The sequence below is a fragment of the Populus euphratica genome, unplaced genomic scaffold (genome assembly GCF_000495115.2).
Source record: "Populus euphratica unplaced genomic scaffold, PopEup_1.0 scaffold14.1, whole genome shotgun sequence".
Taxonomy (NCBI): domain Eukaryota; kingdom Viridiplantae; phylum Streptophyta; class Magnoliopsida; order Malpighiales; family Salicaceae; genus Populus; species Populus euphratica.
The window spans coordinates 691,990-705,214 of NW_011499876.1; the positions used below are offsets into that span (position 1 = coordinate 691,990).

A 13,225-nucleotide genomic window follows, 5' to 3' on the forward strand; every position below is an offset into this window, starting at 1 on the left:
TCTTTTTTCCATGTTAAAAATGCAAGTGATATTTCCAAGTCAGTCGATAATCAGAAAGTGATATCATCATCAACCACCACATTTATGATGTAGGGTTCACCCTCAGAAATGAGTCCCCAAGTCATGGTCCCGCCGGCCGTCGAGCACCCTTTATTATTTGGCCCACATGACAACTAACAATGTTGGGTTGCGATTTTCATTTCTGTAAACAGAGGATAAGTCCTCCACCTCTTGTATCATGTCTGCCTCCATGGAGGTTTACTTCGAGTGGTGAGAGGATATGTGCTCCACCTCTTGTATTATGTCTGCCTCCATGGGATTTACTTCGGGTGGTGAGAGGACAGTTCATTCACTCTCAGGTTTTAAATCCATTTCATCTCAACATGAATTTTGATTATAGTTATTAAATTTTATCTTATATGATGGATTAATTTATTTGCATGTTGATTCGGGACCTCACCCCAAATTAGATTTATTTTCAAGTTGTTTTAAATATTGACTAGAAAAATCAATTTTAAGTCACTTGAAAGATTAATTTATAATTTGATTGAACTAATCAAACTTAAATGAAATCTGATTATGTTAATTTTAAGATTTTTTTTAAAATAATTTTATTTCAGTTTTTTGAATTATTTTTTAAAATATTATTTTGTAATTGATATAGGTTAAGGTTAAGGATAAGGACTTGCATACGTGTAGGTGCTCTTCATTGGCAGAGACCCTATAATTAACTCTCCGAGTTGTGTTCAAACATTACAATTATAAATGCACCTTTTGGCAGAGGGCCCACCTTTATATTTATGATGTTTTTGGTATTATTATGCTGTAGTATATATATATATATATATATGTTAAATTATTTTGAACGCCTTATGATATAATATTTGTAACACAGCATATCTTATTTTTTAAAAATATTACACATTTGTTTTCCTTCCCCAACTCTCAAACTCACAGTCACCCTCAAAATCATTATTTTTTTTTAATTTCTCACCAAAACACATATCCTCATCCACCACTCTCGCTCATTCTTTCTTCCTTGCCTCTCATTTTTTTTTAAATTTTTTTTTAATATATTACCTCTTATCTTATCAATTAAGTTTTTAATTTAAATGGATTGACTTCAAATTAATTAATTTTTTTCATCATTTAAATTAAAGATGTTGATGATTTTAATTTTAACAAAGGAAAAAATTTATGACGGTGATAATTAATTTTAGTAGAAATTATTTAACGGTTATGATTATGATTACTGTCATTAATTCTTAATAATTTTTTATTTATAAATACTGATAATTTAATATTAATCAATTTTTTTTTACTATCACATTTATTTTTAATAACAATAAGGGGTGCACCACATGTCCTCTTAATAAAAAAAAATAAAAACAAGTTAAGCGTGCGGGTCAGTCTCTAGGCCCTTGCATGCCTGGCCTGCTATGATGGGCTGGGAGCTAGGCCAGCCTATTGTTGAATTTTTCTTTTTTCTTTTCTTTCTTGTTTTTTTCCTTTTTTTTTGTTTTGTTTTTTGACATTTTAAAAAGAACTTGCCATAGTTTACTTACTTTTTAGTTTTTACATGATTCTTAAATATTATTATAAATTCTAATTTAAATTTTATTTTTTCAATTATTTTATATCTAATATGAAAATACCAATACTAATAATAATTTTTTTCATGAAAAATAGGTTGAAATCGGTGTTTTATTATTAAAATGTTCAAATAGATTTTGAATATATTTTTATTATATTAATGATTTTTTTAGCTTCCAATTACATAAAATATGAACAAATATTTTTTTTAACTTACTTTAACAATTATAAAATATTTTTTTAAACAAAAATAATGATTTCAATTAAAAAAATTATGTTGGAGACACATTAATATAGAAATTTATCCTTATGAAAAAAAACATTCAAAATGGTTGTATTTTTTGGTTTAATAACAATGCCAAATTTTTTTCAAAACCCAATACTTATAAGACTACTTTGTATAAAAGGACTCCTAAAGTCTTTATTGTTCTTTTACTTACAAATCGCTAATATTATTAAAAGCAAATTAACTTTAAACTATACAGGATCCGACAAAGTTTATATTCATTCCGATATTTTTAAATTGGACCTTAGTTATTGTCTTATGTGCTAGCTTTGGCTTATTTAGGGTAACAAATTTATACCTTTCGACGAACTCTACTAATAAAACCTTAATTAATTTCTATTTTTGAACATCAATCTTCAACTCAATATTTTTTATATCTACATTTGCCTTTTTTTAGATCATAATAGAAATTAGAAATCATTGAGTGCTTGTTTGTTTTTATGCTATAATATGCTTTTTAAATTATTTTTTATTTATATATGCATTAAATTGATATTTGTTTAGATAATTTTGGATGAATTTAATATGTTAATGTTAAGTGTAAAAAATTCTTTATTTTCATACATTTTTAATTCAAAAATATTTTTAAGAAACATCACACAATAAATACATTCTCCACAGAAATCCAAGATATATGCAAGCACGCATGGATTTAAAGGTTATGATTACTGTTATTAATTCTTAATAATTTTTTATTTATAAATACTGATAATTAATATTAATCAATATTTTATTTTTATTTTTTTTATTATCACATTTATTTTTAAGAACAATAAGGGGCGGACCACATGCCCTCTTAATAAAATAAAATAAAAACAAGTTAAGCGTGCGGGTCAGTCTCTAGGCCCTTGCATGCCTGGCCTGCTATGATGGGCTGGGAGCTAGGCCAGCCTTTTGTTAAAAAAAATTTCTTTCTTTTCATTTTTGTTTTTTTCATTTTTTTTCTGTTTTGTTTTTTGACATTTTAAAAAGAACTTACCATATTTTACTTAATTTTCAAATATTATTATAAATTCATATTTAAATTTTATTTTTTCAATTATTTTATATCTAATTTGAAAATAATAATATTAATAATAATTTTTTTCATGAAAAATGGACTGAAATCGGTGTTTTATTATTAAAATGTTCAAATAGATTTTGAACATAGGTTTATTATATTTATGATTTGTGTAGCTTCCAATCACACAAAATATGAACAAATATTTCTTTTTAACTTACTTTAACAACCATAAAATATTTTTTAAAAACAAAAATAATGATTTCAATTAAAAATATTATGTTGGCTACAATAAACAAGAGACACATTAATATAGAAATTTATCCTTATGAAAAAAAACATTCAAAATGGTTGTATTTTTTGGTTTAATAACAATACCAAAAAAATTTCAAAACCTAAATTTTTCTCACGTTTAATTTTTTTTTTTGTCCATTCATAACATAACACTAGGATACAAGCTACTTCAAACTATGTGTCAATGCTAATATATAAATTCAACTCAATATTTAAAAAGATAGAGATTAAAAATTAATATAATTTCTAAAATATAGGTTAATCTCCTATTTCCTTTAAATGCTTATTTATACATCATATAAAATCTTAAATAATAAAAAATAAGTATTTTAAATTATCTCTAAGTTAATTATTACACTTTATTTTGACTATAAAAACTCTAAAAATACTTAAAAATAGGTCAACAAAACCCAATAATTATAAGATTACTTTATATAAAAGGACTCGTAAAGTCTTTATTGTTCTTTTTTTGTACAAATTGCTAATATTATTAAAAGCAAACTTCTTTAAACTATACAGGATTGGACAAGGTTTATATTCATTCCTATATTTTTAAATTGGACCTTAGTTATTTTTTTACAAGTAACCTTATATGCTTTTTAAATTATTTTTATTTAAATATGCATTAAACTTATATTTGTTTAGATAATTTTGGATGAATTTAATATGTTACTGTTAAGTATAAAAAAATCTTTATTTTAATAAATTTTTAATTCAAAAATATTTTTAAGAAACATCACACAATAAATACATTCTCCACAGAAGGCCAAGATATATGCAAGCACACATGGTTGATCATGAGCTGCGAGCTGTCTATTTCCATATCTTCTCTTAATGTTTTTATTTTTATTTTTGTTTTAATTATTTTTATGAGCTGCTAATTAACTGTTTATTTTATTTTTTTCGTTCAAATTCTAAAATTAATTAATCAAAACTAAAATATTTCTCATATGAATGTGAAGTCATCTACCCCTCCTCCGATTAGAGTTTTCCCTCGCCAGATCATGATTTGTCAAGTTCCTGAGGCAAAAGAATTCTTCAACCCACTCGACGCTCCCTCTCGCTGTCTGTAAAATGCCAAGAATTAAGGGAGAAAGAAGACAAGAAGTCTTATCAGAATGATCCAGACCCTCGGCAAGAACAGCCTGGGCAGCTGCTGATCAGTCTTTGCTGCAGACTAGTCATCATAGGTGGCAACACGCAATTTTGAAAAGTCAAAACCCTAAATCAAAGGTTTCACGTGGAAGTGTTTCATGGAGAAACTTGTCCACCCCCACCATGTGAATGTGTACAAGCTTACAGCTCAGCTCTTGAGCATGTCCATACGTCTTAACAATAGAAGATGTTGCCTCCATATCTTTGATCATATCTCTGTATGAGCTTTGTAGGATCCATGTCAGATCCAATAGCTGAAAACCACTGTTATCTTTATAATATTGCATTTTGCCTATATATATATATATATATATGGGAATAATGGGATGTTGTAAGATTTGAATTAGTTATTTCCTAGCATGGTGTTTTATTTATTTATTAAATAGTAAATGTGCTTAGCTTAATATTGTATACGTTAATCTTAATATTAATTCTATAATTTAAATTTAAAAAACAAAAAAACAACAACATACTTTACTTGCTATCAAATCAATTCCTTGATGTCTTGCATAGATTTTTTTTTTTAATTTGAAAAATAGCATAATGACATTGTTTTTTTACAAAATAACACAACTAAAAATATAAAAACATCACAATTTATTGATTTTTCGAACAGAGAGTTGAAAGGCAGGAACAACACCAATAATATTGCAATGTTAAGGTCGCACATTCGCGTCTTTGCTGGATGCACAGATCTCACCTCCGCATCTTATCATGTGTAACCCAAGCATCTTGTCGTTGCACATATTTAAGACCTTCATGTGTTCATAAATTGTGCTATTTTCACAAACAAATACTATCTTTATATATATAAAAAAACTCTAACCCCAATACTATTTATAAAAAAAAAACGCATGCATTGCACGTAGTTGGAAGCTTAAATTCATAGAGTAATCCTGGCAAAATAGTCATAAATCACATCCAAGTTTGTTTGGTATAGCTAGCTCGGGGGTAACCATTACAAGCTAATTAAACCTAATAATATTCTAAAGTTTACCAATTTGTATAATCTTAATTCCAATCAAGTAACCCTTTTCAAACTACATTACTTGTACAAAAGAACTGGTGAAAGAAATTTGATTTCCAGAAAATGAAAGGTGACATGTATTAAATAAATTTCGCATGCACATGCTTGGACTTTCGAGACTAGAGAGCCTCCCGATTCCTTCTCCTTCCCTGCACTGAACCACATAATCAATACTTTTCTTCTACCAAGTCTAGTCTTAACATAGTACTCTACCTTTATATTTATTTTAAAGTGGGGTTAACGAGTCCTTGGATCCATCTTTCGTCATGGTATCACGATCGGAAATGGTCTTGAATTTGTTTCTTTTGGATAACCTGTTTTTCTTGAGAGTCTCTTTTTTGGATTCTATTGATAACGTTCTAAAATTTAAGATATTTAAAAATAAAATTAATATATTGAATAATCAGTTAATTTCTTAACTTAAATAATTTGATTTATTTTTTTAGCTAAGTTGTCTAATAGCTTGATATGAAAAACCTAGATGATTTATAACTAATAACTAGTGATGTCTAATAAATTAAAATGACTGGTAACTAGTATTTGCAAAAAGATTCATTTTGATGGATGTAAAAACTCTAATATATTTAAGTCAATAACTTTATAAATAGAGAAAATACAATGATATTTTAGAGAGATAAACTGTGAAAATATGTATACTAAAAATATTAAAAATGAAGAGATTATGAACTTAGAGCTTAAAGGATTCATGGTGAAGTTATAACCCATGAATCTTGTCTTTTTATGGAGAAAAGGGGTTAAAGTGTTATTTCACCCTTGTGATATTTTGAATTGTATTATACTCAAAATAATAAGTATTGGATCAGTATAAAATATTAATAGACCCGCGTAGGCTCCTGAAAAAAATTTCTAAAGAGTGTTAAGCTTGAGTAAAGTGCTTCACTTTATTAGAGGTGAAATAATTTTAATGTCAACACTTATACCTAGAAAAATTTCTAGGAGTATAGGGGACAAACCCATAAAAGAGGACTTATATTTAGAAAAAAAATAAATTTAGGGGCGAAAAGGAAACCTATAAAGGAGAAGCCTATACTTAAAAAATTTTCTAAATGGCTAAGGGGACAGACCTATATCGATGCCTATACTTAGATAAAATTCTAAGAGGTAAACGGGGTGAACCTATAAATAGTGGTTTTATTGCACCATAAAGATCAAGTTCATCATTTGAAGATTGATCATATTATTACATAAGATGTATGTGACCTTTTTAAGATGATATAGATGAGAGCCCTCTATTGAAGAGTAGATAATGAAGTGTAAGAGATATGTAACATTTCTAAGATGACATGAGGTATGATAACCCTTAATTGGAGAAAGATCTTTACAAATAGTGGGAGGTTAATAGCCTCCTTGGTGATGGTATGAGGGCTTAAGAGCCTCTACTGAAGAGTGGTTATTTTGTGATAGTGGATGGCTTGTGGCTTTCCTAGTGATGTAATACGATGTGAGAGTCCTATATTGGAGAGAGGTTATACCCGAGAGTGAGAGATCTAATATCATCCCTAGAGATAATATAAAGGTTGAAAGCCCTACTAAAGAGTCATGCCAGTTTGAGACTCTATTGGAGAGGCGAGAGATCCAAGATTAATCTTTGGAGAATTGGTGGGGTCTTTTAGCATCACCTAAAAAATGTGTCAGTTCAAAACTACAGTATAGAATAAGTGATTTAAAATCAACCTTAGTGAATTGGTGAAAGGCTCTTAGGCATCATCTAGAGAATGATATTTTTGTAATAGGGAGACATCATACCTATCTATTAAAGATTATAGGGTTGTTGCCCTAGGGAAACCAAGTAGATCCTCTTGGAGGAGAGTTATGTTATTGCCTTCGGGAGACCAAGTCAATCATTTCCTTGGAAAATGTCTGGAATTCCTCATTAGAGATCTGTAGATAACAAATATATATTAGAGATGCATTATTTTTATTTCAAAAATAAACTTACATTCCTATTAAGGATTATACATCCTGAGGTGATCTGAGTGATAGGTATAAGGGAGGAATATGTCTGAGTAAACTTTTTCTCTTGTTGGACAATATCAAATAGCTTTGTGGAGCTTTTCTTGGAAGACATGTTGGTGTTGAAGTGTGCCACTAGTTTGACGCAGAGATTAACTGAATCTTTCAATAAAGTTTGGCTTCAAATTATTGTACCATGCACGTATAAACTCCCAGAAGGATGTGTGTTTTTCACGATAATTTAATTGTTTTTGTCTTAAATTTCTCCTTAGTTTTAATTAAATTTTCTAATCCAACCTATTATAGATAAAAAATAATTAAAAATTAAATAGGGTGATTTTGAAATTCCAACAAGAATTAACAATAAAATTTGATTAAGAGACTAACTTATGGTCTTGAAGGCAAAGGATTTATTTATTGAATTTTATATAAAAAAAAAAAACACATAGCTAGACTAATATAATATTTTCTTTTCTTTATTGAAAGATCATCTTCAATTTGGAGTATCGTGGTTGCCATACTTTGTTTTTTCCCTCCCATAATTAATTATGAAACAACTTGTTGATTTTACTGAAATTTATTTATTTTTCTGCTGGGGGAAAGAAGACTATATTTAAGTTTGTGGTTGCTGAGCAATGATTTGATATATTTTCGTTGTAGGTAGTTGATTTTATTTGAATTTAATTAGACACGAAAATGATTGTGGACGAAATTACATGCGAAGGCAGATAATTAATGAGTAGAAGTAAAATAGACAGCAACACTTTCAAATTTTATTTTATTTCTTATTATTTTATATATATATCATTGGGCCACGAAGTTCCATTGATTTTCCTTCACAATTTCCCATCAAATATATACAGATGATGACTCGGATTCTTACACCTCAAGAATAAATAAGAATCCGTAAACTCTTCTCATCGATTACGATGACTCAGATCCATTTATGCATCTTTAATTAATAAAATAAAAATAGTACAAGAATTTGAACCACCAAAAAAGAAAAAAGAAAAGAAGGAATGATTACACAATTTTAAATTGATGGCATGAAACGCACGGTTGGTTTTGGAAATAAGGTTGAATTTGTATTGTTTAAAATTTCGTTTTTTTTTAAATTATTTTTTTATGTTTTTAGATTTGTATTGTTTAAAATTTAGTTTTTTTTTTAAATTATTTTTTATGTTTTTAGATTGTTTTGATGTTAAAAATAATTTTTTTAAAATAAAAATATTATTTTTATGTATTTTTTAATAAAAATACTTTAAACCGTAACTACTACTATACTTTCAAATATCTTCTTTATCTATCATTTGAGATAACAACATGAATTGCAATTAGATTCAGGTATATTTGTTATGTAAAATATTTTATGGAAAAATATTTTTTGAAAAATTTTAGTATTTGTTTTTTGTAAAATATTTTGAAGATAAATTGGTTAATAAAAAATATTTTATAGTTAATTTTTAGATTTAATTTATTTGTTGAAAATTATTTTATAAATTTACGCAAAGTAATAGAATGATAAACAACATAATAATTAAAAAAATTAAGTTATTAGATGAAATTTTATAATTTTGGATATGTAATTTTTTTAATTGAAAAATTACAAATATGAGAATTTTTAATATTTTATTACAAAATCATTTTAATTTAAAGTGTGAGAATTGATCTTTGTCATGTAGTGATGCATGGGTTAAAATCTTGAGATTTGTTTTTGATTTTATGAAACTCTAAATATTAAATTTTATCGGGAGACAAGTAGAAATTAAATAATACAACGTGAGTAGAATTTGTAAATATGTAGCTGGATCCATTCACACAAGAGACTTAGAGTTTTGCGGCCAGCGATTATCGATGTTATATTTTATTTTAATTAATATTTTTAAGAATTAACTTGGGATTGATTAGTTTTTATGACATTTCTCCACATTCTCCTCACATGAAGTTTTTATTTATTTATTAAGTTATCAAATGGCACATACTCCTGGCATTCTACATTTTAAAATTCCTAACACCAAACTGAATTTATTAATTATAACAGAAAAATAATTGATGGATGAACTTATCAAATGGTATAAACTAAAAAATATAATTGACTACATATTTTTATAGAAAGAGATAATTTAAAAAAATATATATTATATGAGAGTATATTGATATTTTTTATTCAAAAATTAAAATTTTATGATAATTGAGTCGTTCTCAATTTTATATCTTATAAAATTATAATTTGTCTATACATATTTTGTTTATAAAATTTGAAAAATATATAATGATGATTCTTGAACTTCACTTGGTAATCTAAATTTCTGAATAAATTACTATTTTTTTATTAAATAATTAATTTTAGAAAAAAAACAAAATCCCTGTGATAATTAAACATGAAAACTTTACAAGCAACATAATTGATTTGGTGTGTATATAATAATAAAGGGCAGAATTTTTTTGTAAAGGTATTTTTTATTTGAATATATTTTATCTCAATATTAAAAAATAATATAAATTATATTTTTGTATTTTATGTAATAGTTAAAGCAATTGTGTTAAGATGATTCTTTGACACAATATTAAAGCCTTAATAACCAAGCGATTACGAGTTCAAATCTAATTATTTCTATTTATCTGATAAAAATTAAATATAAAATAGTATGAATCTATGTAAATTTCAAGTTTGAAGGACTTTCATTTAATAGGATATATTAGAAAATAATATATAAGATATTTTAAAATTTTACTTAATAGTTTAAAATATTATGCTGAGATTATTCTATAACAATCAGTATATCAAAATAATTTAAAATTATTAAAAGAAATTCAATTAAAAAAATCTTTTTTTCTTGAAAATATCATTTATGCCGCCAAAACAAACAAAGTCTCTATAACTTAACGAGTGTCTTACAATGCCAGTAAGTTTTAGAAGTTGTTTGTTTTTTTGTTTTAAATTTGTTTTTTTATATTATGTTTTAATATTTTTAAATTTAGGAGAGGAGAGTTCATGAGTACAACAGGTACATAAATTAGAAACGTGAAAGAAAGCTAACAATGTGCTAATTTATAATGTCAAACTAATAATTAACTGTGTTGGTGGGTGATTGGTAGCTTGTAGTTGATAAGATCATTTACTCCGACTATTTTCCAACTAATAATAAATGGAGAACACGACAACTCTGGCTTTTCTTCTTCGTCTTCTTTAGCTGTTGTCCCTTACAAATACACTACTAATTTGTTCCCTACCATTACCCTATATTGACAACGTTACGCATTATCCAGGAGAAAACAGACAAGTTGATTTCGACAGAGAGATCATGGGGAATATTGGAGAGATTCAGGAGGAAATAGAGAGGTGGGTTTCTCCTTCACCGGCCTTCCCACCTTCAACAGGAACAACACCCATGCCTCTAGCCTTAAACCATATCTCTTTTGTTTGCAAGTCTGTTGCCGAATCTGTCGAGTTCTACTATGATGTTTTGGGTTTTGTTCTCATCAAAAGACCTTCTTCCTTCAAATTTGAAGGAGCATGGTACGTATCCACACCCCTCTCTCTCTCTGTATCATCTTCTCTAGCTATATATATATATATATATATATATATATGGCCTCTTTGTTCTCTAACTTCATAGGAAAATGGATCATGAAAGACAGATGCGCAAAACAATTTTACATACTTACTGTTATATATAGTCTCGATCTTTCCTCCTCCTAGCTTAACTTATGTTTTCCACACAATAAATTGAAATGGTTTATACTCTTGAGTCTAGAGCAATACTCCTATAAGAATATAATGTTAATTTACCATTTATGTTTACATTCAAAATTGAAATCTGTCCACCCATCTCTCTCTCTCTCTCTCTCTCTATATATATATATATATATTGATTGTATCCTAGAGAGATTGTTCACTATTACAATATCATCAACCTATATTTGGTTTTTTAAAATATCCTTTTTACCTCTTTTCTAAGAGAAAAATGGAAATACTACCCTTTTTCTTACCATTTTACATACTCATACCGTGATTGGAATTGCACTTTTCAAAATATTTTTTTGTTTTAAAATATATTAATGATATTATTTTTCAAAAAAATTGATAATAACACTTCAAAAACCACCCCTTGAATTTATGTAAATTAAAATAATGCTCATTTATGATGAATAGCCTGAATTATTGACCCAGGCCTTAAGCATAATCATCACTCGTTACGATACAGCTCAAAAGTCTTGCATTAATGTCCCTGTTGAGCCTTCTTTTCTTTCTTTATTGATCATGGCAAAGTGGGGACGCTGAGTGCCCCATGCCCTGTGCCATCGCACCCGGAACCTCCTGCCATAACCATGGAGGTGTGCTGGCAACCAGCTAATCAATTGATCCCTGGTGAACTTCTGTGGTTCGCCCATGTTTTTTGTTATTATAAAAAGGATAAAGTGTTTTTTCCACTTTTAATCCTATCTCTTCTTACAAAGTTCCAATTTGGTCCTTCACTATTAAGCAACTAGTGAAATTAACCTTTTCTTTTCTTGTTTTCATTCGTTTTTTACTCTTAGATCTCCATGCATGTACATGTTACAGCACCTCACAAGCATTCTTAAAACCCTTTAGAAGTGAAAAGGTTACGTTGGAATTTTCTGGGACGTAAAAGGCTAATAATATGCTGTCCCTCTTGAATTGCTAGTCAACTTGGCCATCTGATGGGTTGACTAGCAGCTGGATGAGCTAATTCAAAACTGGTTTTATATAAGAAAACTCTAGATGAAAGGGTCATTGAATTGATTCATTAAGCTGAACACGTTTAATTTCAAAATGAATTTTATATAAGAAAGTTCTAGATCAACAAGTCATTGAATCGAATCATCGAGCTAGGCATGTCTTATAACTATGATGAATAATAGCATGGCCAATTATGCATGATGATGTATAAATTGATCTTAATTTTTTTTTATTGGTAAATAAAAGAAAAATTACATCGATGCATGTGGATCATCCATCATGCCGCATTGATCCCATTACCCATGTGCTTGCTAGAGTTAATTTGCAAGTAGGCTTGATTGATGAACTTTTGGCATTGATGATAGTAATCAATGGCTGCTGTACTATAACTGGAAGAATTATAATAGTAATTAATGCCTGTTGTCTATTAATCAATGAACTAATTGAGTGGGTGCTTTACAGGTTGTTCAACTATGGTATAGGCATCCATCTGCTTGAATCAGACAAGGCCCCAGCAAAGAAGAGTAAGATCAATCCAAAAGACAACCACATTTCATTTCAATGCTCAGACATGAATCTTGTTATCAAGAAACTAGAGGAGAAGAACATTGAATATGTTACTGCAGTGGTTGAAGAAGGTGGCATCACAGTTGACCAGCTCTTCTTCCATGACCCTGATGGCCACATGGTGGAAATATGCAACTGTCAAAATCTTCCTGTTCTTCCACTCTCTGCATGCCCCATCAATTTACCTAAGACCAACGGGAAGCTGGCATCATCAGTACCATCACTGTGTGGTAAGGTTCTTTCCAAGCAGAAACTGCTGCTGAGATTTTAACTTCTCTCTTATACATTATCTATTACGATCCTAACATTTACAGGAAAATCAATGGCAGGGAAGCAGAATTGGGAGTTGCAATGCTTCGCGGAAGTCGCCTCTCTGATGATGGACAACTTGGTGGTGAACATGATGGATTTTTCAATATGAGGATTCAGGAAGAATGGTGGATGCCAAGTTTTGGTTCTTCTGCAACTTGCTTGCAAAATTGTTTCATGCACGTTTTGTAAAGAGAGGTTGAAATTAAAGCTTTGTAATGTAAGAAAAACGATTAGGATTTGAGGACGTTCTTGATTTCTATTAAATAACTCTTATATATATATATGTAGTGCTCAGTTTGATCCACTGTTCAT

General features: G+C 28.4%; 1 protein-coding gene across 5 annotated transcripts in view; it reads left to right on the forward strand.

The window, feature by feature from the left end:
- The window catches only part of LOC105128389 (uncharacterized), a 31,122-nt gene extending 17,897 nt beyond the window's left edge, over positions 1–13,225 (forward strand). For 3 of the 5 annotated variants that reach the window (XM_011030028.1, XM_011030027.1, XM_011030025.1), the window contains exons 3-5: positions 10,628–10,849; positions 12,497–12,831; positions 12,916–13,225. In XM_011030028.1, coding sequence (XP_011028330.1) covers positions 10,635–10,849; positions 12,497–12,831; positions 12,916–13,022 — 657 coding nt within the window. In that variant the 5' untranslated portion in view covers positions 10,628–10,634 and the 3' untranslated portion in view covers positions 13,023–13,225. Of the gene's footprint in view, positions 1–10,460; positions 10,850–12,496; positions 12,832–12,915 lie in introns of those variants that run through there. The other 2 variants (XM_011030029.1, XM_011030026.1) reach the window with 2 other exon arrangements.